Raw genomic sequence first — 27,284 nt, 5'->3', positions numbered from 1 at the left:
AGGATATATTCTTGATCAGCGTTTCACGCTGAGCACGATTTTATCAAAATCGGGTTTAGTTCCAACACTTGCCACTTGGTGGCGCTGCTTTCCAGACTTACTAAAAATGCTCAGAAACAGGCAATCGAGGATATATTCTTGATCAGCGTTTCACGCTGAGCACGATGAGATCAAAATCGGGTTTAGTTCAAAGTCTTTTGGTCAATTTATGTCTTTTAAGTTTAGTTTGGATAAATTCTCAGCTACTTTTATTTTGACAATAGATGGCGCTGACGTCGAATATTTGAATTGAGTTTTAAAGCTGTTCTACTGGTCGGATAATTTTTTAAACCCGATATTCTTGTTCCTCGTGTCAAGACTCATCTTTTAAGTTTAGTTTGGTTAAATTCTGAGCTATTTTAATTTTCAAATAGGTGGCGCCACTTTCGAAAATGAGCTTTTTTGACTCTAGTAGATGGCGCTGCAATCGAAAATCTTTTTGAAGCATTTCTACTGGAAGGGCTGCACTAGTCGATGTGTTTACTAATGCCCAGTTAAATGGTGGATCTCCTTTGTCCTGTGAATTTACATGGTCCGATTTGCTAATAATTTATTTGAACAATTCAAAGAACTGGATCGCCTCCTTCTTTAATTTCTTTAAAATCGAAGGGAAGGGAAGCTTTTCTTGCTGAGCTTGACGAGCACGAAAATTTTATCCGTTTGTATGGGGTGACGCGTTGACGACGAAACATTTTATTAACAATAAGCAATAACAAAGAAAAGGAAAAATATTAACAGTAAAAAAACACAATGATATCATGTAAAATAATTAGAATAAAACGTAATGAAAAAGAAAAATTAACGAAGTCTGAAAAAAAACAAGTGAAAAATAAATGTTTTAAATTGTTAAACTGGCAACTGTGCTGCATTAGTGAGACGATTTAATAAAAAGAAACACATTTTTGAACATGTGTTTATTAGCAGTCTGCAGTCTAGTCAGTTTAGATTGGAATCTTGAAGTCTTGAACAGTATTAATCTGATTTAATCGAGGAAAACAGAATGAAGGTAACGTACTCTTTGTCGAATGAACTACAATTTCATAGCTTTAAAATGTTAATTTATCAATCAGAGACTAGATGTTCTTCTAATCTTGGCAGAAAGGAATGAAAGAAGAAAACGCGAACTGGAGCTCAATGGTTTACCGTCAGAAAGCAAATAATTCTTTGCCCATAACCCCAAATTTTTCAAGGCAGGTAACATATAATGGATTATTTTCTGTTTGGGCCCAAAAAAAAACTTAAACACATTTTCACTCAAAGACTCCATCCTCGTTGAATCATCATCCCAGAGTGCTTCGTCAAAAAGTAGTAGACAGGAAGAATTAAATCGTGCTACAGTTCTGGATAATTTTGATGATACACAAGTTTATCTTTTTTATTCAAAAGGTAAATTCTCAATTGATTGATTGTTTTATCTTATTATCATCTTCATTCATTCCCTTAGGCGAAGTAAACTATTCTTGGCTTGATAAAGATCTAGGTATTAAAGATGTTCCAAAGATGTCTTCTTCAGATTTGGTGAACTATTTGCGGTCAGAAATAAAGGTATAATTTACAAAATTGAATGTTGTGGCTCTAACTGATTGTTTCTCATTTTGTTTTAGGGCAATAAATTACAACGATCATTGTTAACCTGCAAATTATCATGTAGGAGATATTTGTTCTTTCTAATGTCAGTGACAACAAGCAAAGATGTGGCAGAACTCAGAAGTGTGTCTCAAGATTCTTTCAGAAAAAATATTTGATAAAACTCAACAATTCTGTATTGAAGTGCCTGACTTACTTCTAGTCCTGATGAATTTTGGTACTGTTCAAAGCAACTTTTGGCCTGTGGCTTTGGACATTTCTTTTCCTCGCCCACTCCGGAAATTTTCCATGAACAGTTTCCATTCGGAAAAACATCATGTCCCTTTCCCTCGCTTGAATTTGGAGAAAATATTGTCTCTTGAGTTTCAATGTGAAAACATATCCCTATTTTTCCGAGAACGAGAAAATTGGAATGTGCAACCTCTTGCTAAACCTTTACATGGCCAATTTTATAGCTGGAGACACTTTTCTAACTCTCAAAATCAGAGACATTATATCACGTATACTTGAAAGTTTTACAGTAGAGGAATGGAGTGAACTTAATTTCAAAATGGTATTTCTTTTATATTATGTTTTGTTTTAAGTTCTCAAACTTATCTTTTTGGTTTTAGTATTGAAGAACTTATTTTGCAGTGTTGGATTGAGAACCTGTAACCTACAGCGATGGTTCAACGAATTACGTACAGTATATACCAACAACTACAAGCCGTGGAGCAACTACAAGCTGTCGGTTCATCAGCGATGGACTCGAGTAAACGACGAGCAATGGTCGTTTGCCGAAGGGCTTCTTCCGCCAAGGCAAGAAATTGACTGCTACTGAGAACCTTGGTGCTAGAGCTGACGGATTTCTTTTGTGATTGGCGTTGCGATGCAGGGATTGTAGGGAGCGTTGTAATTTGATTCCTGCCTTTTGCTTGTTGAGGTGACGACACACTCTCCTGGAGCTCATCCAGCAACAAATCTGCAAGAAAAACCAAATAATTCACAGGTAAGAAAGAAGAAGGCACAAGTTGTATTATAGAGTTTTTAATGAGATTCTTTAGTCCACACCTAGATTTTGGTCCCATTCGGAGATTGGATACTGTGTCTCGTACAGTTGTATTTCCTCCGCATCTCCATTAAGGTTCCATGACTGTTGATGACTGGTGGTACTCATCGACGTTGAATTCGGTATGTCTCCCATTTCTATCTTTATAGTTTTTCCTTTATTTTCGCCTCTGTGTTCAACATGGTAATGTTTTATAACAATTTATCATCCGTTTTCCGGATGATTTACAAGGGTAGTAAAAGGACACTGCAATAGGGCGGGGTTGAACACAATCAATCGAGAGACAGGTCGATATGCTGATAGTCAATAGACTCTTGTGTGCAGTTGTTTCTATGTGACATTTCTCTTGATTCATTTCGTGTCAGCTAGCAGCTAGTGAAAGGCGTAACGAATTAACGATTCGAGTTGAGTTGCTGCCGCAAAGCAATCAAATTAGCTGTCGCTAGGTGGCTTAAAATGATTTCCACTAGGTTGCGCGAGTTTCTTCACTCTTCAGGGATAAATGTGTTATGGTCGTGACGTTTCTCATGATGAAAATGAAAAGGTCCAATGCAACAGTAAAAGTAATTATTTTTTATCCAATTTCTTACTAAAGTACTTAATCAATATGACTAGAGATCAATTTGCTATTTGAATACCTTGCCAATCATAACTTCCTTTGTAAAATTTCAGATGTCATTCTTTTGGACTGCATAGTGTTGTCTTACTCCTGGTATTCTATGGTTGTAATGAGTCCTGCATGTCCGTATACACACTGTGTTTCCTGATGGTAATCTTAATATTTTCTTAAATAGGTCCGCTGCTGGTTACTTTGTTGCAGACAGCTGGGGATAGGTGTTCCTTTTGCAGGTGTGCTACTGGTACTGGTTGTAATTTTCGTCATGTACAGAAACAATTCTTAAGCAGGTAAGTGAATCATGAGAGTTGCCACTTTCCAAGTCTGTTTTCTAATCTACTTTAATTCATCTTGTAAAAGGATGTTGAAGATCTTTCCTTTCTCCACGTGGTTGCTGACGTGTCATGAAGATGTGTTTTTGGGAGGGTCTCTACTATATTGCAAGACAAAAGTGTGATGAAAACAGGAAATCTGAAATGGTAATAATGTACTGGTATGATAAATCAAGTAGGTTAGCATTTTGTTCTTGGTTGAAGATAACTGACATCTTATTTCATGCTTCAAATTAGAGCTTTTGTGGAAGGTTCTTCGTACTTGGAAAGAGTTGTAAATTTTGTTTGATCAGACAGAGCAGATTGCATATTCTTAAAACCTGAAATGAAATCTTTGTGATGTGTTGATCTTTGGTCATTTCTTTTTCTTGTTTAGTGTATATTTAAAGTAGATCATTATTGGTATCTTTTTTCACATTTCAAAATGTTTATTAAAGTTCTTTTTCTTTGTAGGTGTCCATCTTTCTTAATAGCCCACATTTCTACTTGACAGCTCTACCAATGTGTTTAACAGCATAAGAAGTTAATCAATGATGCCAAGCTTCTAAGGACTTACAAACGAAAATGTTTCTCATTTCACAGTAATGGTGATCCCAAAGAATATGACCATTGAAGATTTAGTTCTCTATGCAGAGACAAAACGATAGTGTTAAGTCTGAAGTTGAGTCACACCAATTAGCTTGAAACTAAATTGCTTTTTTCACACTGCAGTGGCTGAAAACAATTGGATGTACATGGCTAATTTTATCGTCATATAAATAGGGTGGTGGACATGTTACAAAATTTTTCCACAAGAATGCAGAAAACTTATCAAATCAATTACTAGATGACCTTTTTATATCTTCCTTTTTACTCCTATCATTTGGTAAGGTTACCCCTGATTCAAATAGTCATATCTTTCACATCTCACTAGAGTTATTGATTATTCTAAGGGTTTAAATAGTGACGAACTGACAGGTGGATGGTGGCAGCATATTTGATACAGGGATCCACTCTTTCTTATAGGCTAAAGCATCTGACAGAAGTTATCCAAAATAGGCAACTTGTGTGTATTACGTTTCAGATGGTTTCGATTCCGACTAGTCCGGTGCATCAGTGGGCCCTCTTCCGACAAACCCAGATTAGTTTCATTATCAATCATGTTTTCGAATTTTTTTAGAAAATGGCTAATTGGTTTTTCTTTTGTGAACATATGTTGGTGGTGGACCGTAAATTCCAGAATCGGATGAGATTTCTGGCGATGACAATAGAACAGGATGCAAATTCGGAAGTCATGGGCTGTCTGATGGGCCCGCAACACGTCCAGCAGCCACATTGAGACTCGGAAACGTTTGTCGGTTCTTCGTTGCCGACGTCGGCCGTCTTGACTGAGTTACATCACGCTACCTGGACAATTCCCGACTCTTCACTCGCTTCGACGACAACAAAGAATTTTTTCCGGTTCCAAAGTTTATGGTGTTCCGTCGGTGGACCACACATTTTGAGTCATCGTTATTATGATGCATTTGCCTATAATAGTGAAGCAGGAGCCATAACTGGGAGCAGCTGCCGGATGATTCTGGAACCACGAACTTACTCTTCCGTTTGGTGTTCCGATTCACCAATTATTTGTTTGGTCGTTTGCATCGCAACCGACTGAAACATCACCGCAATGAACCGAAACTATGAGATGCTATTTTGTTGCCGGGAGTAATCAAAGATATCCTATCAGGTAAAATTCCATTAGAACTATTTCTTGAAACTCTAAAATTTGAATTCTCATTTAATTTTATTGCTGCCCAGTGCTGGATCGTGGATAGAATCATTCGTTCGGCTGAAGAATATCTCGATTCTTTCGAATGACCTGGCCCAACAATTCACAGATCTCGTCCGGGATCAACTCGCTTATTCAATCCCGCCATATTGGGATCCAGCAAAGAAAACTTTTACTCCTCAGCTGAATGTTGTCCACCATTCAACAACGGATGCCACTGCTTCTAGTCAATCTGCTGGACCGTGTTCCGGCATGAAAGATTCATTTCAGATTGTTTGAAATTGCCATGAACTTGTTTGTTTTTTGTTTGTTTTCTGCAATTCGTCTTGTTGTGGAGCGTCTAGACTAGCATATCTGAGTAAGGGTCTAACAGTTTGCGTATTGGCCCAGTCGAAGGTACTGGAGGAAGTCTGATTGGTGGCGATCGTGTGCCCGTTTTAGTGATGGTTAGTTAGAGAACGCTGCCGTAATTGTTGTCACAGAAGGAGTGATTTATGTCTCCGGCTCTTTTAGTTAAATTTCGTGTCAGAAACAAAAAGGTTTTCCATTCAGGGTTCCCCATCTCTCATACCGGTCTGTTACAGCAGTAGTCAACGGCGTACAAAGAATTTTTTATATCAAGGTTTTTTTTCTCATTTAAATGCTGCAGTGCATTAATGTTAGTATTTGTTTTTGTAAGAGTTGACTGGGGAAGTATTGGGTTTGTACATGCATGGTGTTATTTATCATAAGAATACAAGACCAGACATGGGAAACATTGGGAGGTAATAGAGGGGGGACATGTGGAAGGAGTAGGAAATGAACCTGGGGCCTTTCTTATCATCACTAGGGGCCGTAACCATGACAGTGGTCCATCATCCAATTTGATAAATCTCGAGAATTTTATCAGATCCTTTAAAGGGCTGGCTAAGAATGCTGTGGAATTTTTCAATTTAGGCAACACAGTAGGTAGCTATTGGTTATAGCTCAAAATTGTCACGAGTTACGTGTTTGAATCTTGTAGGACAATGGAGGACTAAGAGGGTAGGAAGTAGAAGTGCAGAGAAATCTGTGGAATAGTCCAGTAAAATGCGAATGTATAAGAAAAGAAACGTGGTAAGTTGCAATTTTATTTTTCAACGGGATATTTACATACATCAGGATGATTCCATTCATAGTTGAAATGTTTGGTTAGTAATGTAACTATAATTGCGTATTATAGAGACGTTACATAGTGTTTAAGGATTGATCCACCGTAGTGTTGGTAGTTTTAAATGGTACACGCGAATCTTTCAGTCTTCATTCTGCAGTGTTGTGTTAGCAATGGAGGAGTAGGGTTGTCGAATTTGTGTTCTGGTCATCCGTGTGGACAATCGGTTTGACTGAATGTGTGCTTGTCAAGGTTGTTTTAACTCTTACTTTTATACGGCAGTATAAAACTAAATCAATAAATGTGTAATTGAAAATAACTTGTGCCTAGTTTGTGTTTTGTTTTTACTTCGGGTGTTGCAGGATGCAAAAATTGTGGATTGATTACCGTTTGGAGTTAATTATTTGGCTGCTGGTGATGTGTTGGCGGTTTTTTATGGTGAGAAGATGATTATTTAGTGAAGACCATATTATGTTAGTATCGATTTCTCGTATTTCTTTGTTATTCTAATGAGTGTCGATTACTTAAACCGGGAATTATTTCCAATTATTTTAAACCTTGCCTTTGCTTTATTTTCTGCAGTTATTTTTATTTACTTTACACGTCTCTGAAACATTTATCGGCAGTTGCTGAGATGCGATTTTTAGTGATGACTAACATTTGTTGAATCAGCAACAAAGCTCACTTGTTCGATTTTTGAAAAATTGATTTTTTTTCTACTTCCGGTTTTCTGATTTCAGTCAGTAGTTCAGTAAATATTCATTCCACGAAAAAAAGAACCACATTTTCGTGATCCTCGTCAAATTTGTGGTAAAGTTCATGTTTTTTTTTGTACGTTTTCGTACTTCCGGTTTAGAAAATTTTCCTGAACTATAGTTCAGGAAAATTCTCGATTTTGACAAAATTTTGGATTTCGTTCAAATTACACCTAATCGACCCCAAATTTCATGGAGATCACGAATATTTGGTTTATTTTGTCAGCAGCTCAACGGTTAAGGTGCTATCGCTTACTTCCGGTCTACTTCCGGAAAATTTGCATAAAACTAGCAAGTGAGCTTTGTTCTCAATACTGCTCTCAAGATTGATTGCTAGGTTTTGGCGAACAAAAATGCGCTTTTCAAGTTATGTGAGTATGTTAAGACCAGCCCTTCAAATACTGAGTTTTTAGACGTGTCTAATAGATGGCGTGTCGATTATTGTGTCAGTTATGGGCTTATGGCGTTTTGCTGTCAGAAGTTAAGTTATCTTTTCTTCGAAAATTACCAATGAATTCATAGGTAAATAACGAGTGATTTCGTCTGTAACTTGTCGGTGATGTGTTCTATTCCGTGTATATGTTGGATAACCTTAATGTTTTTCATCAACTTACAGTCTGAATCTGTCGTGCAGCCGGCCGTCAACTATTTTGTTCAAACTTATTGTATTCTACTGAATGTGCCATCGAAATGATACAGGTGACAACCAACACTAGCTTTATAACATGCTGAAACCTTAATTCTTCTCATGTTTTATTAGGATTCATCATAATTATCGGCTGTTTCTATTGGACTTGCTAGATCACCAACCCCAGCATGGACCAATCTCTCATTCCAACTTCTAGAGAATCTTGGATAACTGATTGGCGGTTTCATGTGTAAGTTCACTTGTCATGTCAGTCGTATATGTTTCAAAAGTATTGATCTACACTTACATCTATCTAATGTTTAAGAGACAATTTGAGTGTGTAATGATAACTGTTTAATTATTCATTTAGATCATAGACGCACATTGATGACATAAATTATAAACAAGGAGACTTATTTTTCTTTTATTATTTACAGGATCTAAACTCCAGGTTTCTAAATTTGCACGGCAGACTTTATGAGAATTCATGTCCTTTCAAGTAAGTCAACAAGGTCACTTGTTTACTAACCTTTTGGCTGCTACCCTTGAATCTCCCTTTTTACTCTCTAAAGCGGGCCATCTTAATTTGAGGTATTGCTTATTCTGTCGTTACAATCTTGTTTGAATATTATTGATATCCCAATAAATGTTCATTCTGCTTACAGGGTAATCCTTCGCTACTTGTCATGGACTTCATCCACTGGTGAAAACCGACGAGAGAATGCTGTAATCCAAGACTGATAAATTGTGTAGTTAGATTAAATTACAAGTGCATATCTGGGCTCCCTTCTTTTCTGTGGCCCCGTTTCCCTAACTAACCACTAACCAACGCCCGCCGGTGGTCACTCACCCGCTGTGAAACCAGGAGGAGGGGAGGGCTCTGGTCGAACGGGGACTTGGAAGGCGCATGATCCGATGAAAACTTTTGGAGGGTCATGAGTCTAACCCGGAATCCTAGTATGACTACATCTCCCCGGAAAAACTTGCCTCGTACTTCTCTCTTCTTCTCGGTCCAGATAAATATCTCTGGGGGCCGTAGACATGTCCTATAACAGCATGTGCGAGTTAAAACAATGCATCCACTACCCAATGAAACAAATAACCATGGTTTATTTTTTGTGGAAATCTCCGTCAGTCAAGTTACAAAGACGATGCAGATTTCCGCAAAACTAAACCATCGCTTTTTGTATCATTGCCGCAGCGGTGGTGGCGGGTTGCGTTTAAACTCGTGCAGTAGTAAACCGTGTTGAACCGGACGCTCTGTTTATTGAATTTTTTCAACGTTTCAAAAAAATAATAAAAAACAGTTTTAGGTATTAAATTTTTTATTTATTACAGACATCACATTGCTAGGTTTTAACATTAGTTTATGTGGTTTAGGGTATAAATTTGAGGATTAAAAGGTGTATGTTTGTGGGGTTTGAAGAATTGGAAGGTATAAGTTTGTGGGGTTTGGAGATTAATTGGTAGGGATATGTTTGTAGGGTTATAGATTAACTGGTTTTTTTTTCCCATATTTGTTTTTGTTCCTTCTTAACTCCTGAACGATAACTGCAGACACAATGACAATTTAACAATATGATGATTGATGATGCAATTTTGGTAACACAACACCACCGCCAAGGAACAATCAGTTGAACTTGATGCAGAAAGATCTTTCACCAGACACCAGCATAGGCTGCAAAAACTGCCACATCGGACAGCAACTTCGCTAACATAAACGCTAAACCTGTAACCAAAATGAAATGAATTAATCTTCAACATCAATGGAAATGCTGTCAATGAAAAGACAAATAAATCTCACTTTACGTTATTTACAAGAGTTAAGCCTAATCATAATTATACCAATAAAGAAAATTGTACACATCAAATTCAACAGACTGGCTGAAAAATTACATGTGTGAATTAGACTGGAACGAAGAAGAAGGTAAGACTTAAACTAGCTGTAAATCTACAGACATAATGCAAATTGAACAAAATACTTCCTGCAACTTCCGTAACACACCAGCAACAAGGAACAGCCACAGGTTAACTTGATGCACAACAATCTTTCACCAGCCAAGGGGTAAACAAACAAAGAACCTTGTTGACAGTGTTGGTGGTGTTGGCCTTTTCCTTATCCTTGGATGGGCAACAAAATGGTTCTCATTCAGTCTAAATGCAAAATCTAAAGCAAAATTTACATATAATTAAAACGGTCTCACACAAAATGATGAATTCTCTCTCTCATCAGCAACAAAGAATTGGATCTGGCGAAGGCATCAATATCTTGAAGATTTCCAACTTGAAAGGGAAAAGTGAAAGTGAACATTATTGTCTTAAAGAACACAGTAATTCAAAGTATTTTTGGTAAAATAATTAACCTGCAACAGAAATGATTTTTCTTCAGAAGACATAGGTTGTGAGCTTGCATTATTGGATTAGACCATTTCATTTCTATTGTCACAAGCACAGGTTAGTTGGCAAGGTACATGAAAATTTCAGCTGAAATTATCTGAAAAAATTTAGTCAAGAATGCAGTATGAATTATTAGCTAAAGATTGTTTTATCTATTACTTAAAAACAGTTAACTTGTTACTCGATCTCCGTTGTTAAACTTTTTGACGTGTACTGTCATGTCTGTCTGTGACTTGACTGTGCAACCAACTAAAGATTCAAAACTCATTACTAGATGTCGTTAGTGTCGCCGTGTTGTTCTTTCATGGTGAAACGAGGCGATATGAACGAAACAAATTGTTTCTAATTTATACTTATTCCTGTGATTTCAAATACCAAATTTAACTTCGTATCTTAAGTAGGTTTATCTTTACCTAGTTTTCTTATTTTTATGTACCAACTTATTTCTTCAAATTCTAGATGCATGCTGTCAGTCATTCCAACAAGTTGACTTAGTGCTCAGTCAATTTCCATCCATTAGATCCTCATGCTGTCAAAAGCCTAAAACTCATGTTTGAAGAGCACATATAGTGGAATATGAATGTGCCGAGATAAGGTATTTCCCCATTACTGCTACCAGACCATTACAATTCAGATTTTCATATAACATAGGCATTCTTGCTTATATGAACCATAGGATCTGTTCTGAATCTCACAATTTTGGTGGTGTACCCTGCAACAGCATGTTTGTTGTTATGGCTGTTTTTACTTTGGTTTAGAAGACAACCCAGCTAAGAGAAAGGTAGAGTTTTATTTCTTATAGGTAAATTTGTGTAAATTTGTAAATAACTTAGAGAATTTCCTTGTCCCATTTCCACTTAGAGTTTTTTAGTGACTTGAAGAGTGAGGAGTGAACCACCTATCACCATGCTACTGCAATACTTCATGACACTTTCTTTAGCATCAAGAAATTTATCTCAACATGTGGAGTAATGCTGTTGGTTTCTGTGAATTCCGTTTTTACGGTTTTGTCATCATGAACGTTTCAGTGTGTTTCTTAGACAACGTAAAGATTGATATGCTTTATTCATTTTTATATTTTCATTAATGTAAAACATTTTTTTTTTACATGCACGCAGTTTCTTTGTGGAATCGTGCTGTCCTGGCACGGAAATTCTTGAGCCAACGCTGGCTTTTGTCCATGACCAACGTTCTGCTCCATCCTTATCTTGCCGACGTAAGCTAATCCAGCTTCTGCTTCATCGCTTCGTACACAAAAATACAACTTGTCTTACTTCACTGACGAGTTGGAACACTTCAGTGGTCGCTTCCGTGCCGTGTTACACACCTGCAGTCATTCACCACGGGATTATGCCCAGGTACCCGACAATTTACTTATTTTCGTAGATTATCTATTCTAATAGTATACTTACTTGTGTCTGTAATAATTCCGAAATCAGGCCCTACTTGCGCGCAAACGTAGTTTTACTTAGACGTTTTTTTTCTAACGCTAGATGGCTTTTTGATAATTGTCAGCTGTCAAAACAGTCAGTTTCAGTTACTTTAAAATCTCTTTAAACATTTATCGGCAGCTGTTGTTTTGAAATTTTTTAGTGAAAACTGACGATAGCTATTCCGCCAACAAAGCTCACTTGTTAGATTTTGAAATAATGAGTTTTTTTTTCTACTTCCGGTTTTCTCATTTCAGTCAGTAGTTCGGTAAATATTCATTCCACGCACAAAAGAACCACATATTCGTGATCCTCATCAAATTTGTGGTAAAGTTCATGTTTTTTTTTGTACGTTTTCGTACTTCCGGTTTTGAGAATTTTCCTGAACTATAGTTCAGGAAAATTCTCGATTTTGGCCAAATTTTGGATTTCGTCTAAATCACATCTAATCGACCCCAAATTTCATGGAGATCACGAATATGTGGTTTAATTTGACGACAGCTCTATGGTTGAGGTGCTGTGGTTACTTCCGGTTTACTTCCGGAAAATTTTCAAAAAACTAGCAAGTGAGCTTTGTTCTGTTTACAATTCTCAATATTACAAGCTTCATTTTAAGTTTAAAAAATTGCATCTTCAAATCTTTGAGCCAAAAAACTTAACTATTGTTTCTATCTGTATTATGTAACTTTTATTGGCATTTCACTGAAACACAATTGTTTTGTGTTTATTCAGGTAATGCAGAGGAGACGTCGAGAAGATGGACACCAAAACATCTCCGGTATCTCCAAAATGTCAGCGCGGATCATCATTTATTGTTGGTAATATTTGTGTTTGTGTTAGTTAATCCGTTGTCTGCCACGCCTTTGTTCTCCGTTTCTCCCCTACCTCCTTAGCACGGGCCTCCTAGAGGCCTCCTAAATGCGTGCATTCCATCTTCCCTGTCAGCCCGGACTTGTCAGCAATGGCAAGTCCCACCTTGGTCATGGATCCTTCAGACATGGCGCGTAGAGAGTAGAGAACAACCTACGGGTTGTGTGGCGTGGCAGCCAACGGGTTAACTAAAGTGTATGTATGTATGTGTGTTATTGTAAAAAGTGGTGGAATTGTGGGTGGAGGTGGGACAATAAAGCAATTCCTTTTAACTTATTTGTTTGCTGTGTCTTTTAACTTATAACAAAATCATATTTAGCACTTGACTTGTATATTTCTTACAACTTTGAAGTTTTACATAAGTTAAAGGCAGAAGTGGCTGATCATCTCCAGACTCTTTAAATAAACTTCTATCGACTTCTATGAGGAACCAAACACTATCTGCAACTCTTGTGGCACAGCAATTTCAGGTGAACACCAGCACAGGTACTTCAGTTCTTTTTCTTTAATCCTGTATCAGCTGCATTACCACATCTCTCAACTGGAAACAGGCTGCAAAACCACTGGACATAGAACAGCACAGGCATAGTTTAAGTATCACCAAGTCCTATGGGGAAAAAGGAATGCAAAAGAAATCGTGTAAAACAAATGACATCAGACATTTTTCCAAGATTTCATTGGCAAGATGAAATCCCAGGAAAAGAGAATTCTATACATCTAATTCTTAAGTGTTAGAAAAAGTTGTTAATACAGAGTGGAAATTTTTGTTCTAGTTTCATCAGACGAAAATTGTCAACTCAAAGGAAGTTGATCTCTATCTGATATCTTTCACGAAAACTACTATTTGGAAGCAAGAAATAGCACCACTTATGATCTACATCATAACAGTTGAATTTAGAAAAAAAAAAAAGACGCAAGACTTCCCAAGTTACAACCAATAAATTTAATCAACTTACCATTTCAAAAATTCTTCCTGCAATGACCCTTCAGGATAACACCAGCTCGATAAACTGCATGCAGCAGCTGCAGCTCAACTTGACTCGATCACACCTTTCACCAGCTGGCTGCAACAAAACCACTGCAATGATCCAGCCATGGAACTCAGCTGTTGTCGGGTTCAGCCATTCTGCAACAGTTAAGCAACGGGATTTCCAACCTGAATACCAACTAATAAAATCTTTAGCATTATTGCAGGGAAATTGACCAACAAAATTGCTATAATACCTCTGTAGTGATTCTGCGTGAGATGAGACGTACTTCCGTACAGCTAACAAAGGACGACGTTTTGGCAAAATGGAAAGCAGTTCCAGTTCACGTGATCGATTATTTGGCCAAGTGGAAATTATATGCCAGATTGCCTGTAAATTCACACAGCAACGTCTAGGATTAATTACATTTGAGAAATCCAAACTAGAATTTACCATTAAATTTCAAAATGTAGATCGACACCGCAATTCCGTAACGAATTTGGAATACCTTTTCACTTGGCGTTTCGGAACAAAATGGCGAAAGTTTCGTCCTTTCTCAAACACACTCGCGACATCTGGCGGCTGGGGGACAACTTGATTTTAGCCACCTACTGACGGAGCCAAAAGATTCCTACACGATTACCTCGTTTGATGACTGTACTGTAGTGCCAAACAAATTTCTTTAGGAAAATTCAATTTTTAAAAAATTCGTGAATCAGAAATTTATTCATTATTTGAAATTTCTATCTAAAGATTTAGTCTCTAAACTACAGCTCAGTTCTGAAAAAAACAAACAGATAACGGATAATTTAGAAAATATTAGTAACCTACTGTAAAGGGACGAAAGGAACGGCTGTCGATAAAAATTCACGAACGTCACCAAATTCGAATATTGCAAAGTGACACGAGATAGCATCATTGCACGCCTTTGCACGGTCAATTCCATAAATTTCCGGAGAAAAGGCGGTCCTCAGGCGGTCCAGCTGAGACGGCCCCTGTGGCCTTAGAGCCTTGTGGGTTTTACCTGGTTCAGCTCTAGCTGCTTTTTTAGTCTCTGCTTGGCTTCTAGCGCTGTTCATTCGATCACAGGAGTTTTGTAAGAAGGAAGGACGAAGGAAGAAATAACTGCTTTTTAAATCAATTAATTGTTTCTGGTCGTCGTATTTTAGAGCTTTCGGAAATAACAATGGGAAAAGGAGTTAAAGGACGACCTTTTTTCGTTCAAACAGTGAAAGCGAGGACCCAACCATTAAGTAAAAACTGAAAATTAGATTAATTAATAGCTCAATAGAAACCATTCACTGATTATTTTTAGTAAGAGAATACGTTGTTCTAGCAGAGTAGACTACTTAGTGACGTATGATATTTTTGTTTGATGCGAAATCGCCGAGCAAATCGTCTTGTGACCGACAGTATTCCATTTCAAAGCGGATGCTGAAACAGCCATGCAAATAGACCATTTTTATTTTCTCTCTCTATTGGGTGAAAATCAATCTAGACTTTGTCGAAATCGCGATTCGTTGTGGCCTTTTCGGAATCCTTTTCTAAAAAGAAAAAATGGCAATTAGATTCCACCATTAGTTACGAATTGCGCATTAGTAACAGTTCTATATTATTCAAACAGGTTTTTGAGTTAACTTTGGTTGTCTTTTGAGCTTAGAAACGTTAAGCAGTAAAAGGGAGCATGGGGGCACATATAGAAACGATAAAACACACGCGGACAAACACTTTCAATATTTTTCTACGTACCACTCGTCCATGGACGTTTTGCTCTTCTCCAGGGTGCCATCCAGCCATCCATCAAGGGTGAAAAGGCGGACGAGACGGAAGGTCGTACGTGCGAGCGTGAGTCTTGCGCTTCTGAGCGTGATAATGTCATCCATCACATGTCGGTAGATGACCCTTCTCTCTTTTTGCTTTTGTTGTTGTTGTTGTTGTTGTAGGTATTGTATCGTAGGGGATGTTTGGCCTATATACACAGTTCTCCCATGCTGCACACCAACTTTGGTCCAATCACTCGGTGTCAAGAGTCCTATCGTAATGATGACCGTCCTGTGTAAATCGCATTTAATTGAATACATAATTAGTATACTGGAATGTGACAGAGACGGAACAAAATTAATTCTTTGACTCTTTCACTTTGAGAAAATTTAGATATCATCAGATAGCAAAGAAAGCTGACATGTGATAAATGCATTTTGACATGTTGATGGGAAGATAAGTCTAAGGATGGCTCGATGGAAGTGGAATAAGAAAATCTTAATCTTATATGCTTGAAGGAATGTGGATGGATTTCATTAATGATCCACCATGACAGCCAGCTGCCAGCTAAGATGACAAAAACCTTTTTCAAAAGTGAAGTACTTCATCATACAAAAATTCTGAGACTTTACAACTCTATAAAACCGTAACAAATAATTCCGTTATCTTATTTTTTTTACTATGTCGATATGTTCGTTGATACTACTCCAAATTACCTACAAGGTTTTGTCCGTTCAAATTCCCTTGGTCATCACCGACCAACAAGTTTGCGTGTTCTAGAATGCGCAAGGCTGATAAAATCTCAACTGAAAATATAAAACAAGAAAAAAGTAGAAAACCGATTTTTCGCTGTGTTGACTTTTTATCCTAGCTGTAGCAGACACTATATTTGTGTACTTGTGTGTAGCCAAGGCATGATTCATGACTTTGGCTTTTTTCTTTTTAAATTAATTTTAAAATTAAACGAAAAAGCAAGCACAAATGAACAATAAGCACGAAGCGTCACTCGTCATTAGAATAATCAAGAAAGAAAAAGGGACAAACTATTGAAATAATCTGGCAAGAATGTCGATGTAGCCTTTTAAAAAAAGGTCTTATTTTAAAAAATGTCAGTGCAATCTTCTTTAAGAATAAAAAGAAATGTTTACTCGATCGCTACCGTCTCAAACGAGTTTCTGGCGCCAAGTTTAAACTTCTTTTTTTTTCATTTTCTAGCCACTTAATCTATTTCAAAACGCGCAATCTGACAAATATGAAACGAAAAAACAAACTTGGGAAGTGTTGTTGCAAATTTATGGAATGAGAAAAATGAGTTGAATAAATTTTAATACGAAATTTCGCCACAAGTACACACACATTCTTGCTTTATTCATCCAACTAGGATAGCTTGGTATTATTTCTGGAGCTTATTTTTTAAAAAAGAAGAAGTAAAAAGTCTTATCTAGCTAGTTAGTTCTTCTCTTTAAATCGAGTTGTGTGAACTTTGACATGATTATGAAATTCAAAGAGCCTTTTCGTTGAAGTTCAACGCACACAAAAGATGCCACAAGGTCAAGTAGATGCTTTATACATCAAGATATTCATTTTTCTTCTTCTTCTTTTTATTCAATAGAAATGATTTCAGGCCTTAAAAAAAAAAATTTAGTCGACAGAAACTCGTTTTGAAAAAGTCCTGGCATGGGGAGAGAATCGTGTGCTGGGTCAACTACGGGCTAGTATAATAATAAGCTGCTGAAAAATGGCCACTCACTGGTTTTGTATACAACTGCTTCAAAAACGTTCACATGCTGACTCGAAATTTATAGCGTGGCGACGGCTGTCGACTCCCCGTCGGTTATGGCGCCACGTCTGATCACGCACGGATTCCTCTCCAACCAACCACCTTGGAAAAATATCCAACCAAAAGGCCAGTGCTGTGCCGGCCAGCGCATTGCGGAGACCCAACAGTTTTTTCTTCCTTTTTTCTTTTTCTTCTTTTTTCACCATATATGGAACTTGTAATATTAAATAAATAAATATAAAAATGTGCGCTTCTAAAAAAACTGTGTTGTGTTGTGGTGGATTGCACAAAACGCAAAAGCTTATTCATGATTCTCGGCGCTGATGGCGCCTCTGCGTCCAACCGGAGGTTTTTTTTCTTCTTTTTTTGATGTCCGATAACTTTTATTTTTTAAAAATAAAAGGAAGTATAGCCGGATTTAAAAAAAAAAAAAATTCTGGTTTGTTTGTTTGCGCTCTCGCTGTCTCTTTCTTTCCTTTCTCAGTCGGAGTCGTGAGGACGCAGACAGGCGCCTTTACTTTTCATTAGATTGCATCACTACGTCGCTTTCACTCAGCCATCAACATTTATCCGCGCTCTGCATCATTTCCAATGGGAAAATATTAACACGCGCGCGCTTTATGATTTCTCGGTAGTGTGGAGTCTACTAAGAAACGCAGCCCGACACCGAAATAAATAATAAAAGATGGAGCTCTCTAATAATTCTATAGGTGATTTCTAATAAAATTCGACCTTTGGCAACGACTTTGAATAATCATGTCGGCAAGGGACGGAAAAAATTTGTCAAGATTTTCTCCGTCAGTTATTTTAACTGGCTTTTAAACGACAGGTGTATATTTTACATTGTAGAACGAACAAAAAAATATACATCCCCAAATACCTTTCTTTATTGATTTTTAAGCCGAAGAAAAAAAAAACTCTTTCCTGAGGAACTGTCGAAAATAAAAAATTTCCTTTCGTGAGATTTTTGCCGTTTTTTTTTTTATGCCGGCACGTGTTTTAATGTGCTCGTCTTCTTATATGGTTATAGTAAACAATACAGGAAGAGAATATTTATCTCTGTAAAATAAAAAAATGTTGATAAAACATTGCTCAATTCACACAACACTTGTATTACATGCAATAGTTGGTGTTGTATACCTGGTTCAAATCATGTAAAAATCCTTGTTGAATTTACAAGAGAGGAATTTCGCAGTGCGCCTTTTTGGCACCACCGATGATGGGCTACTACTACAAATATTTGAAGGTTGAAATCGTGATGGTGAAAAAAAAAGTATCTAAGCGCCAACTGTCGTCATTTCCTTATTTGAAAAAAAGTTGTCGAAATTCAACTGAAGCGCATAAATTACAGCTCGCCAAAGTTGAGAAAAACGGCGGTGTGAAACGCAATGCCAACATTTGGCATCTAATCAAAATTCGCTGCAACAGAGTTATTATAGACGCCAACCAACCAACCCACATGCCAAACAAGTTGTCAAACGATGTGTTTACCAACATTCCCGCCATTTTTTTGTTTGTCTGTTTCTTTACGACCAAACCATTAAGTGAAAAATGGTATTCATTCCAATGCTGCTATAGTTTGGTGTACGTACGTTTTGGAAATGAAATATTTATTTTGGCGTGACTTTCACGATATTACACACGAGCGTGTGTTTTTTTTTTCCAGAATTATTATCATCCGCAATTCCGGCTGTTCATCACACATGTGATGGGACAAGAAAAGAATAAAAAAATAAAAAAAGAGCTATAGCTGATGCGCATAGTAGACTCCCGAGGACGGAGAAGAAGATTGATGCTGAGGCCGAACTCGTGACTTGAAATGCTTTTTATGCTCTACGCTGTGCGCATAGTCCGTCATTGTAGAAAATATGGTCAGCAGTTGAGAGAACGGAAAAATATCTATCTTCCTCTTTTTTCTTAAGCCGACTGCTGCTGAAAATGCTTTACCTTTTGATGAGATACTGGCGCCGGTCGGACGCACCAGCCAGTCGTCATAAGCCAAAGTACCACCATCCATTTTGCAGAAATTGAACTTTATACTAGATATATACCGTTTTTCAAATTTAAAAGAAAAGGAATAGAGAACAACAAAGCCAAGCTCAAGTCCATCTTAACTTTGATTCAGACTCTATAACCTCCAAAAAGGAATCACAGAGAGCTATAGGCTATAGGCCGAGTCGTTAAACTTTGATAGTTTGGCCAATTGTGTGACACATTTCACGCAAGAGCCAATAAAAAAAAGCCCAGGCAATCAATAGCTAATAATATAACAATATTGGACATGTTTCATTTGACGTTTGGTGATTAAGAGGCGACGATTTATCTGCATTCCAAAAAGTTGGGACCCAACAGCTGACTAGAAAAATAAGGACCTTGGCGTCAATCTAAAAGAAAAAGGAAGCCACTGACAACAAGCTCGGCCAGCATCACCAGAGACCAGACAAAAAGCTGCGTGTGCAAATGCCCAACTGGCAGCAGAAGAAGAAGAAGAAGAGAAAGTGAAGGACTAGTGACAGCGTTGCCGTGTGTTCCACAGCCTTTAGTCGAGAATAAGTCCCTTCCTCTGGCCCGTCCAACGTCCTTCTCCATCGGCCATGGCTTCAAGAGCAAACTCTACACGAATGTCTTAATAAAATGCCCACCAACTTTGCCCTTAACAACCAGTCAACGTCCAGATCTGCGAGGCGGTAGGTCGTGTGAACTGCTCTCCTCTTTCGTACAGGAACAACAACAACACCCAAAAGGAAAACAAAGTTCTCTCTCACGTATTTGGCTGTTTTTTTCTTGTTGGGGTGTGCCGACCTTGAAGGGGAAAGAAGGAAAACATGAACACTGTCCGTGTTCCGATGCTCAAAGGAAAATCGTCGAATCGTGTCAGCAGCAGCAGCCGTTCTCCGTTCCAGCAGCACCAAGCCACAATCAATTAATTCTCATCATCCAGCCACTACAGCAGCAGCAGCAGCCGCCACCCAAATTTATTCGAGTAGGACGCCGACCCGGATCCTCTCCTAATTCCATCTCCCACCCCCCATAGCTCTCCCGCGCCTTGTTAACAGGAGAATAAGACAAAAGAACGAAAAGAGATTGATTGTGTGCTGTTGATTAGATTCCCCCCCCCCTTGAAAAAAGTGTCGTCAGAGTCTCGCGTGCAACTCTAACGGTCATTGTCGTGCGGGCGGCTCCTATCCGGTCCCTACACGATAATCATGTCCAGCAAAGGCTCGGCATCACTTGTGAGGAACGACCACTTGACGGGACAACAACAACAAGAGGCCAGCGTGACGATGCAACAGCAGCAGCCCAACAAAGGCAAAGTGCGCCCGTCCAGTCGACAACAACTGGACGTGACGACGCTCATCAAACGCAACAAGGAGCGACGATGCCATCATTACGTCACCTGGCCGTTGTTGTTGGCCGTCGCGGCGGCCTGCGTCGCCCTGGTGACTTGCCACTTGTGGTTCACGTGGCATCTGCAACGCAAGGTCGAGGCCCTGCAGTCGCGCGTCCAATCGCTGGCCAGCACCCGAGACTTGGACGAGTTGCGTGCCCAGTTGCGCAATCTTCACGACAATCTTCTCTACGACGACAACGACGCTGGCGCCCAATTCAATAAAGACTCGATGCTCGAGCAACACGTTTTCAACGGTGAAAATAATCAGGTAAGAGAAACTACAACTTTGCGTGTTTGAATTTAGCGGTTGTTGTTTTCTTTTTGGTAAATTCTTTGGACAATTGACACGGTAGATGTGATTTGTTGCTAGACATAACAGCAGTGTAGTAGTCTCTCTCTATCGCGATCGAAAACTAATTCAATTTGACCATAAGAAGACAGCACAGTGACTGGGAATGAGGTTTGACGACAGTTGGGAATAAACACGCAAAGCATTAGGCACCACCACCACCATGGAAACTGATCAGAGTATGGCGCCTTGTTCGATTGATCCCGACACATTCTTTTTCTGATTATTATTTATCCTATCCATTTTTCACCTTTTCCAAATCGAAATGAAATGTGACCTACTCTCACAGGTCGGACAGGTGAATTTTCTGTCGGGTCTACACTAAAATCTGTTGAGGGGAAAAAAAAACATTTGAACGTCAAGCGTGTGTGTGTGTGATCCTGCTGCCCATTTCTGCCTGGGCATTGATTTAACTGTCGCCAGTCGCACCAAATACGGGGTAGGGCCTCTCTCTCTGTTAGTCCGACTCGACATGTTTTCGACACACCCATCCCACGTGCAATTATTCACGTCGTTTATGAAATCGAATCGAGCAGCAGCAATTGTGAGAAATTCTCGGTTAACTGCTATTCTCTCTTTTTTCTTAGTCTCTTTCGAGTCTTTTTGGGCTCAATCCAAAAGTCAAAAGAGAATCTCCTCGCAGCGCCAAATGGTCCCATGCCAATTGATTACATTTGGAGTCCGAGTGCAAAAGCGCAGCGGCGAACCTTTGAAATGCGAGAGTCGAAAAAGAAGAAGAAGTTGGACTGGTGATAAATCAAAACTCGCATAATGAAATCGCAGGCCAAGAAAAGGAGGAGAGATGTAGAAAGCGACTAGCGCCTATATAGTGGCACGACTCTCTCGTCGTCCTAACAAGAGAAGAAAAGGCGTTTGAATTTGACGTGCGCTACATGTGCAACTTCAGAGCCAGTTCACGAGAAATTCTAGGACGCACACATTTGCATTCAATTTTACACACACACATAGGCGGATAGGCCTCGATGAGAAACGGTCCAAGGTTTCGGCCAGAAAAACAAAACAAAACAAGCGACTATCGGATAACACAAGTTTGGCTTAATGAACTGTAAAGAGAAAGTCGAATAGCAATAGACAATGGACCTGCTGATGAAAGACCCCCTTTTCTTTTCTTTTCTAGCTTGTCATAAAGTGTGAATAAATGACAAGCCGTTTTTTCGCGCTTGATACACACAAAAGTGCCTGATAATCAAGTTTGACCCCCAAAGACTTTTAATTTAACAACACACTCACTCATTCTCCCAAATGAAGTAGACAAGACACGAAAAGTAGTCAGCGCGGCACAATCAATCGCGTATTATTGCGCAAACCTACTACCACGTATACGTCCAAGATCTTAATTGAAAAATATCGTTTTGGGCTATGCGCTCAGAGCTTTTCGTCACTTCATCATCAACTTTCTTTTTTCTTCTCATTTGTGTATAACTGTTTTCGCCGTAGATATTTAATTAATTTTTTTTCGATTATCTTTTTTGTTTTCAATTCAAGGAAACGGACCAACCTGGCGAAATCGTCGATTTGAGCCTAGCCGCCGATGGTGACAAGTCGTCGGCCCTCCTGTTGAGTGGCCTGGATGATCAAGAAGAAGAAGAAGAAGAGAAGAAAGACATTCGCGTTTTCTCATCCATCCACACTCCGGCAGAGCGGAATGAAATGCTCGAAGTCGATTGGCAAAGGCGGACGGCCAACAGCAGCAGCAGCAAACGAGTTTCGAAAATGGACGGACAATCCAAGAATCGCAACAAACGCCAAGCCGATCTGAGTTCGCACACTCAGGATGGCGTCCCCATTTTCGATCGCGGCTACGGCGCCACTCCGCCCAACCGCACCGAAGGATTGCGCATTTACCAATCGCTGCTGACAAATAACGGGAGAAACGAACCCGGGCAAAGCAGGTCGGCAGAGTCGGACGCCGCCGTCGTCCAGCAGCAGCAACCGCACCATCGACAAAACAATTTCTGGCGCAACCGGAATAAAGAAAAGCCACGCCATCGTCACCAGAAATCGACGACTCGATCCCCTGCGCTGGTCGACGACGTCGAATTGAGTTCCGTCGCAGCCGAGTTTGAGGCTAACGGCCAAGACTTGCGATCGCCGTCCGATACGACATCTCCTCCAGCGGCAGCCAAGAGCAGCGTGGCTCCCAGCAATGTGGAATTCCGGCACAGCAGGGTCAAAACGTCGTCGGAGAACACGGGGCCGTTATCGGTCGATCAAAAAATTTGGTCCAGGAGCAACGGCATTTTCTCCATCGGAGCCGGACCCTACGCATCTGGCGGTTCGTTGCAAGAGGACCGCATCAGCGCCGCAACTGCACCCGCCATTCTGACCAAAACAGTCACCGCATCCGTCGGATCTTCTTCCAGCCAAGTCAGGCAACAACAACAACCCAACGTCTACAAGGTCAACCAGCCGGCCGTCAATGCTCGTAGTGGCTCATCTTCACAGCAGTCGTCGGACAATGAGGACCAAATTTCACGAGATTCGCCATCGTCCAGCAGCGGAAAAAAGAGAATCAACAAGAAGCAGCTGCGTGATCTCAGCCACACGGCCACCGCCGTTCACTTGGTGGCCGACACCCGCAACTCCACATCGACCAGCTACGAAAATCAAGGTAGTTAAAAACACAAACGACATGAATTTGGCTAGCTAGATACAATTTTAAAAAGAAAAAGAAAGAATGATTTTCGGCCGTTAACATCAATAATGTTGGTAATGATTCGGCCACATTGCGGTTCTTTTTTTCGGTGCTGCATCTCGTTACGTTTTCTTTTTTTGGGGGGGAATGAATTACGTACACGAAATGGGGGGTGGTGTCAGTTAGATGGCCGGCGATTCTCCATCATACTCGGCCATTTTCTCTTATGAATAATAACGAGATGGAGTCGAATCATCAGATCTTGCCATTTAGATTAATTGAAGAAAATAAGGTTACCAACAAAAAAAGAAAAGATTATTCAAATCGCATTGGCGTATCCAACTGTATTGGATGAGTAATCGTCATCCTCGGTCGGAGGAATTGATCCAGGAACTCTAACGCCGCGATAGCCTTGGGTTTCGCCAAAGATGTGCGCCAAAAAATTCAGTTTGACCTTGCCATTCCCCGAAAAAAAAAGAGCTTTTATGATACACGGATGGAGAAGAAAAGGAGTGGGGATGCAGCAGCAGCATCATCTGTTTTGATTAGTTTTTAGATAGTCACGTTGGAACAATAAACAGTTAATATGCAGGCGCCCCTTTTGCGTCTCTTGCCCAACAAAAATCGAAAAGAAGAAGAAAACGAGATTCACGCTGGCACGAGACGCACGGGCCAAGCGGCGCCTTCGACGGGAAATGAAAGACATTTCGCCGCGCTGACCCACTTTGGTCGTCAAGGAAATGTAATGAGACATTGATAACGGTTTTCGGGGTTTTTCCTTCTTCTTCTTTTGTACAACGAGAACCTTTTGTTATTGTTGTGAATCAAACACGTTCCCGATTGTAATCTCCAATGAAGAGGTGCCAGTGAGGCGGCAGGTCTCTCTCTAGCTCATAAAAATATCTACCTGGACTTTTGCTTCAAGTGTTTCAAGTTCAAATAGTTTTCAAATTCGATTTAGACAAGATTGTGAGGTAGAACAAAAACAGGCCTGATCTACAGTCGTTCTAGACATTATGAGCTATTAAATTAACTCTTAACTGATTCAACAAAAACGGTAAGGGAAAAAAACAGCCAAAAAAGAAGAATGAGATGGACATTTTGTCCTACCTTTTAGCCTGGAATATCCGGCCAACATCCATCCATAAAGTGATTCATCCATCTGCTGAAAAAGGGTAGGAAAAAAGGGTGTCCTTTGTGAATACACCCACATTCACATGGGCATACACAAGGACATTTTAAGAAAGGGAAAGAAGGGAGACGTAACTCGACCGGCAGTTTCTGCAATCAAACGGGCTGCTGTTTACCTAAATGAAAATTAAAACAAGAGTTACGAAAAATATTCACAAGTAATGAAAAGTAGTAAACGAGACAGTGGGTAAACCCTAATTGTTATGAAAAGGAAAGTTTCTTTGTAAAATGCAAGTCATGCATCACTAGAACATCTGGCAGGTCACAGGTTAAAAAAAAGTAACGAAAATTCTCATTACCCAAGTGATGATGATTCTGAGAATCCGCCAGCACAAAGCAAAACTTGCAGAACTTGTGGTTATGTAGATCACGTGGTTATGATGGCTGGTTGAGGCTGCTCAAATCTGCACGAAGGGAAAAAGTTACAAATTGCAATAACAAACTTCCATGTTTCGACAGGGGGTTTACATCATGAATGTAGTTAAACGCAGTAGAATGCTAGTCAGGAACACAAATTTGAAACAGGTTTAATTTCAACTATTCTATTTAAGCTTCCATCATGGAATCTATTACACCATGATTCCATATTCATTTTAAGTTTTATTTACCCGCCAAAACAGCATGGAGTAGGTGTGTACTTAGCGACTTCATCTAGAAACACGACCAGAGTTGACACGCGACGACCATATTTTTCTAATTTTGTTTGTTTGATAATTCTTCGTGCAGCAGTTTCCGTAAAAGTAATCTGTTTTCTTTGTAATCTCAAACTTGGTTTTCTGAAACTTGTTGAGCAAAACGCATGGCACAATGAAAGAAAGAAAAAGCAGACGACACTATCTTCTGATTAGTCAATCATTTGCATATTAGATATCGATAGGAAAAATGTTAAACAATCGATCCTAAATTCAAACCGTTCAAAAACGTTCAAAACGGTTTTTTATTTTATTCATTTATGTCGTAGTTTTAAACGAATTTCTATTATTTTTTTTCCAGTAGAAATAGCCTCCAGGAATGAACTTGGACTTCACACGTCATGGAAAATAGCTCCGAGCAACTGGGACTCCCCGCTCAAAACAACACCTCTAGTAAAAATTGACGGCGCTATACTTACTGTCAAACAGAGCGGACTGTACTTTATCTACGCCCAGGTAAATAGCCCACCACCATTTCGGTACATACATAATCATTTCGACAAGCCTCGAGGCAACAAACTTTTCTATTTACGTCGGAAAACAATCTTTATTATTACTCACATTTTAACGGTTGGCTTTTTCCATTACCGCCTTATTTCAATTTTTCCGGATTTGGCCATGCGTAAACAAAAGCTGTTAAAGGAGAAGAATTTATTAGAACGAAGAAATAATAGCTAGTTACAAAACGGAAAATTTGCACTAATAAAAAAATGGGTGGAGATGTGAGAAAATTGAAATATACCTTGTACATGATTTTCTCCCATTCCAAAACAGGTCCATTATCTAGACGAACATTCCACAAACGCTTACGAAGTCTTCATCAATACGGAGCCATTCCTACGTTGCATTACGTCAGCCTTTTCTGAAACGTCGTTCCCCAAAGCCAACACCTGCTACACGGCGGCCGCCACCCAATTGAGAGAAGGCGACAAACTTTTCCTGCGAGATATTGAACCACTTCGCTACTCGGTCCTGCAACCCAGCAAGACTTTTTTCGGGCTCATTCGAATGGCTCCTATTGCTGATTTTTCATAAAAAAAAGAGACAAGTAAGAATTAAGTAGAAAAAAAACACAATTATGATATTCCAGTGTTGTTTAATTTTATTGTCACCGCACTATTACCGGGGGGTTGAATTTTTCAAATTTTAAAACAAATCAATTTGGTAATAATCCACATTTCATTGTTATTAAATTAGCCTTCGCATAGAAGAAGAAGTTGAAAAAACATTTTGTGGTGGGCCTTTATACACGTCTTGGTCTTCCTGATTATATAGAGAACAGAGTACTGCAGCTGCTTGAATGCATCTACCTTTTACAGTAATCTTCACTATTATTTAAATTTGAAGACTTTGGAAATTTTTGGCAATTCACACACAATATCTAAAAAAAAATGGTACGACTCTATATAGCGTGATTTATATTACCATTCACATTTCCGGATCAAACAAGCTTATTATATCACAAATAAGTAGTTTAGTAATGGAGAAATTAGAACCATATAATTTTGTTTTCCCCCTCTCTTTCGGTTAAATTACTACCGTTAATTGCATAATTTCGATTCCTATACCGTTTTATTATTTTCATATTCATTACCTGTATATTATTTGTGCCTTTTATATTACTTTCTGTAATACATCTTCCTGATTTATTTCGCCTTGGTAACTGCTGGAAATAATTTGTAATGACTTATCTAAGACGACATTAAACTGTTACTAATAACTTACGTAACATTTATGGGATGACAAATTCCAAATGGGATTCAAAGAGCAGCCAGTCTGATTTCCCAATTGACTTTTCACACCACCAACAAGGCTGGCCACAACGGATGTAACAATTCAAAACGACAATTCGTCACGACCCAAAAAAGAATTTCTCTTGAATGGATGAGGGATTGGTCCTTTGAAAAGAGTT

General features: G+C 39.1%; 2 protein-coding genes and 7 long non-coding RNA genes across 30 annotated transcripts; 6 read left to right on the top strand and 3 right to left on the bottom strand.

The window, feature by feature from the left end:
• The first annotated feature begins 904 nt into the window (after window positions 1-904).
• On the top strand, window positions 905-2,367 carry LOC124202438. Its single transcript, XR_006878109.1, has 6 exons — window positions 905-1,045; window positions 1,110-1,233; window positions 1,300-1,425; window positions 1,484-1,584; window positions 1,644-2,179; window positions 2,238-2,367. It is a non-coding gene; the product is annotated as an uncharacterized LOC124202438 (long non-coding RNA).
• LOC124202436 lies at window positions 2,106-2,870 on the bottom strand. Its single transcript, XM_046598781.1, has 2 exons — window positions 2,677-2,870; window positions 2,106-2,587 (listed from the first exon to the last, which is right to left on the bottom strand). Exons 1-2 carry the CDS (start codon window positions 2,807-2,809, stop codon window positions 2,295-2,297), a joined length of 426 nt encoding a protein of 141 aa, XP_046454737.1. The 5' UTR covers window positions 2,810-2,870; the 3' UTR covers window positions 2,106-2,294.
• LOC124202437 lies at window positions 2,505-6,839 on the top strand. Of its 14 annotated transcripts, none has more exons than XR_006878097.1 (9): window positions 2,505-2,614; window positions 2,670-2,796; window positions 3,469-3,580; window positions 3,651-3,769; window positions 4,076-4,270; window positions 4,334-4,487; window positions 4,555-4,746; window positions 4,842-5,333; window positions 5,405-6,839. It is a non-coding gene; the product is annotated as an uncharacterized LOC124202437 (long non-coding RNA). The 14 variants fall into 14 exon arrangements; XR_006878108.1 differs by lacking the exons at window positions 2,505-2,614; window positions 2,670-2,796 and adding exons at window positions 3,158-3,237; window positions 3,347-3,386 and having other exon boundaries at window positions 4,566-4,746; XR_006878095.1 differs by lacking the exons at window positions 2,505-2,614; window positions 2,670-2,796 and adding exons at window positions 3,158-3,237; window positions 3,347-3,386.
• A 551-nt stretch (window positions 6,840-7,390) lies between these two features.
• LOC124202700 lies at window positions 7,391-8,067 on the top strand. Its single transcript, XR_006878312.1, has 3 exons — window positions 7,391-7,781; window positions 7,876-7,958; window positions 8,020-8,067. It is a non-coding gene; the product is annotated as an uncharacterized LOC124202700 (long non-coding RNA).
• Window positions 8,068-8,099: 32 nt separating this feature from the next.
• On the top strand, window positions 8,100-8,612 carry LOC124202503. The gene is made up of 3 exons (XR_006878192.1): window positions 8,100-8,137; window positions 8,325-8,478; window positions 8,553-8,612. It is a non-coding gene; the product is annotated as an uncharacterized LOC124202503 (long non-coding RNA).
• A 582-nt stretch (window positions 8,613-9,194) lies between these two features.
• Window positions 9,195-10,541, bottom strand: LOC124203054. 3 transcript variants are annotated; one of them, XR_006878416.1, is made up of 4 exons: window positions 10,444-10,541; window positions 10,251-10,381; window positions 9,870-10,170; window positions 9,195-9,616 (listed from the first exon to the last, which is right to left on the bottom strand). It is a non-coding gene; the product is annotated as an uncharacterized LOC124203054 (long non-coding RNA). The 3 variants fall into 3 exon arrangements; XR_006878417.1 differs by lacking the exons at window positions 10,251-10,381; window positions 10,444-10,541 and having other exon boundaries at window positions 9,870-10,041; window positions 10,092-10,150; XR_006878418.1 differs by lacking the exons at window positions 10,251-10,381; window positions 10,444-10,541 and having other exon boundaries at window positions 9,870-10,054; window positions 10,092-10,131.
• A 482-nt stretch (window positions 10,542-11,023) lies between these two features.
• Window positions 11,024-11,760, top strand: LOC124203053. The gene is made up of 3 exons (XR_006878415.1): window positions 11,024-11,065; window positions 11,146-11,329; window positions 11,403-11,760. It is a non-coding gene; the product is annotated as an uncharacterized LOC124203053 (long non-coding RNA).
• A 1,138-nt stretch (window positions 11,761-12,898) lies between these two features.
• Window positions 12,899-24,815, bottom strand: LOC124203052. Of its 6 annotated transcripts, none has more exons than XR_006878410.1 (7): window positions 24,600-24,815; window positions 16,030-16,119; window positions 15,302-15,604; window positions 14,006-15,096; window positions 13,809-13,942; window positions 13,541-13,751; window positions 12,899-13,191 (listed from the first exon to the last, which is right to left on the bottom strand). It is a non-coding gene; the product is annotated as an uncharacterized LOC124203052 (long non-coding RNA). The 6 variants fall into 6 exon arrangements; XR_006878411.1 differs by lacking the exon at window positions 16,030-16,119 and having other exon boundaries at window positions 14,006-14,212; window positions 14,384-15,096; XR_006878413.1 differs by lacking the exon at window positions 16,030-16,119 and having other exon boundaries at window positions 14,006-14,163; window positions 14,384-15,096.
• LOC124203051 lies at window positions 19,575-27,021 on the top strand. Of its 2 annotated transcripts, none has more exons than XM_046599625.1 (4): window positions 19,575-20,752; window positions 22,340-23,465; window positions 25,674-25,828; window positions 26,147-27,021. In XM_046599625.1, exons 1-4 carry the CDS (start codon window positions 20,300-20,302, stop codon window positions 26,405-26,407), a joined length of 1,995 nt encoding a protein of 664 aa, XP_046455581.1. In that variant the 5' UTR covers window positions 19,575-20,299; the 3' UTR covers window positions 26,408-27,021. The 2 variants fall into 2 exon arrangements, with proteins under 2 accessions (XP_046455581.1, XP_046455582.1); XM_046599626.1 differs by having other exon boundaries at window positions 19,740-20,752; window positions 25,677-25,828.
• The last annotated feature ends 263 nt before the right edge of the window (window positions 27,022-27,284 follow it).

Source organism: Daphnia pulex, chromosome 9, assembly GCF_021134715.1.
Source record: "Daphnia pulex isolate KAP4 chromosome 9, ASM2113471v1".
In the NCBI taxonomy this organism is placed as follows: domain Eukaryota; kingdom Metazoa; phylum Arthropoda; class Branchiopoda; order Diplostraca; family Daphniidae; genus Daphnia; species Daphnia pulex.
The sequence above is the reverse complement of the archived record's forward strand: the minus strand, read 5'-3'. Positions and strand labels throughout refer to the sequence as shown.

What these genes read in the sequence shown, in the direction of transcription:
- LOC124203051 (XM_046599625.1), top strand. Translation starts at nt 20,300, where the DNA reads ATGTCCAGCAAAGGCTCGGCATCACTTGTGAGGAACGACCACTTGACG. An exon ending in TCAACGGTGAAAATAATCAG is followed by an intron (nt 20,753 to 22,339) that starts GTAAGAGAAACT and finishes TTTCAATTCAAG; the next exon opens with GAAACGGACCAACCTGGCGA. An exon ending in TGTACTTTATCTACGCCCAG is followed by an intron (nt 25,829 to 26,146) that starts GTAAATAGCCCA and finishes ATTCCAAAACAG; the next exon opens with GTCCATTATCTAGACGAACA.
- LOC124202436 (XM_046598781.1), bottom strand. Translation starts at nt 2,809, where the DNA reads ATGGGAGACATACCGAATTCAACGTCGATGAGTACCACCAGTCATCAA. An exon ending in CGAATGGGACCAAAATCTAG is followed by an intron (nt 2,588 to 2,676) that starts GTGTGGACTAAA and finishes TTTTTCTTGCAG; the next exon opens with ATTTGTTGCTGGATGAGCTC.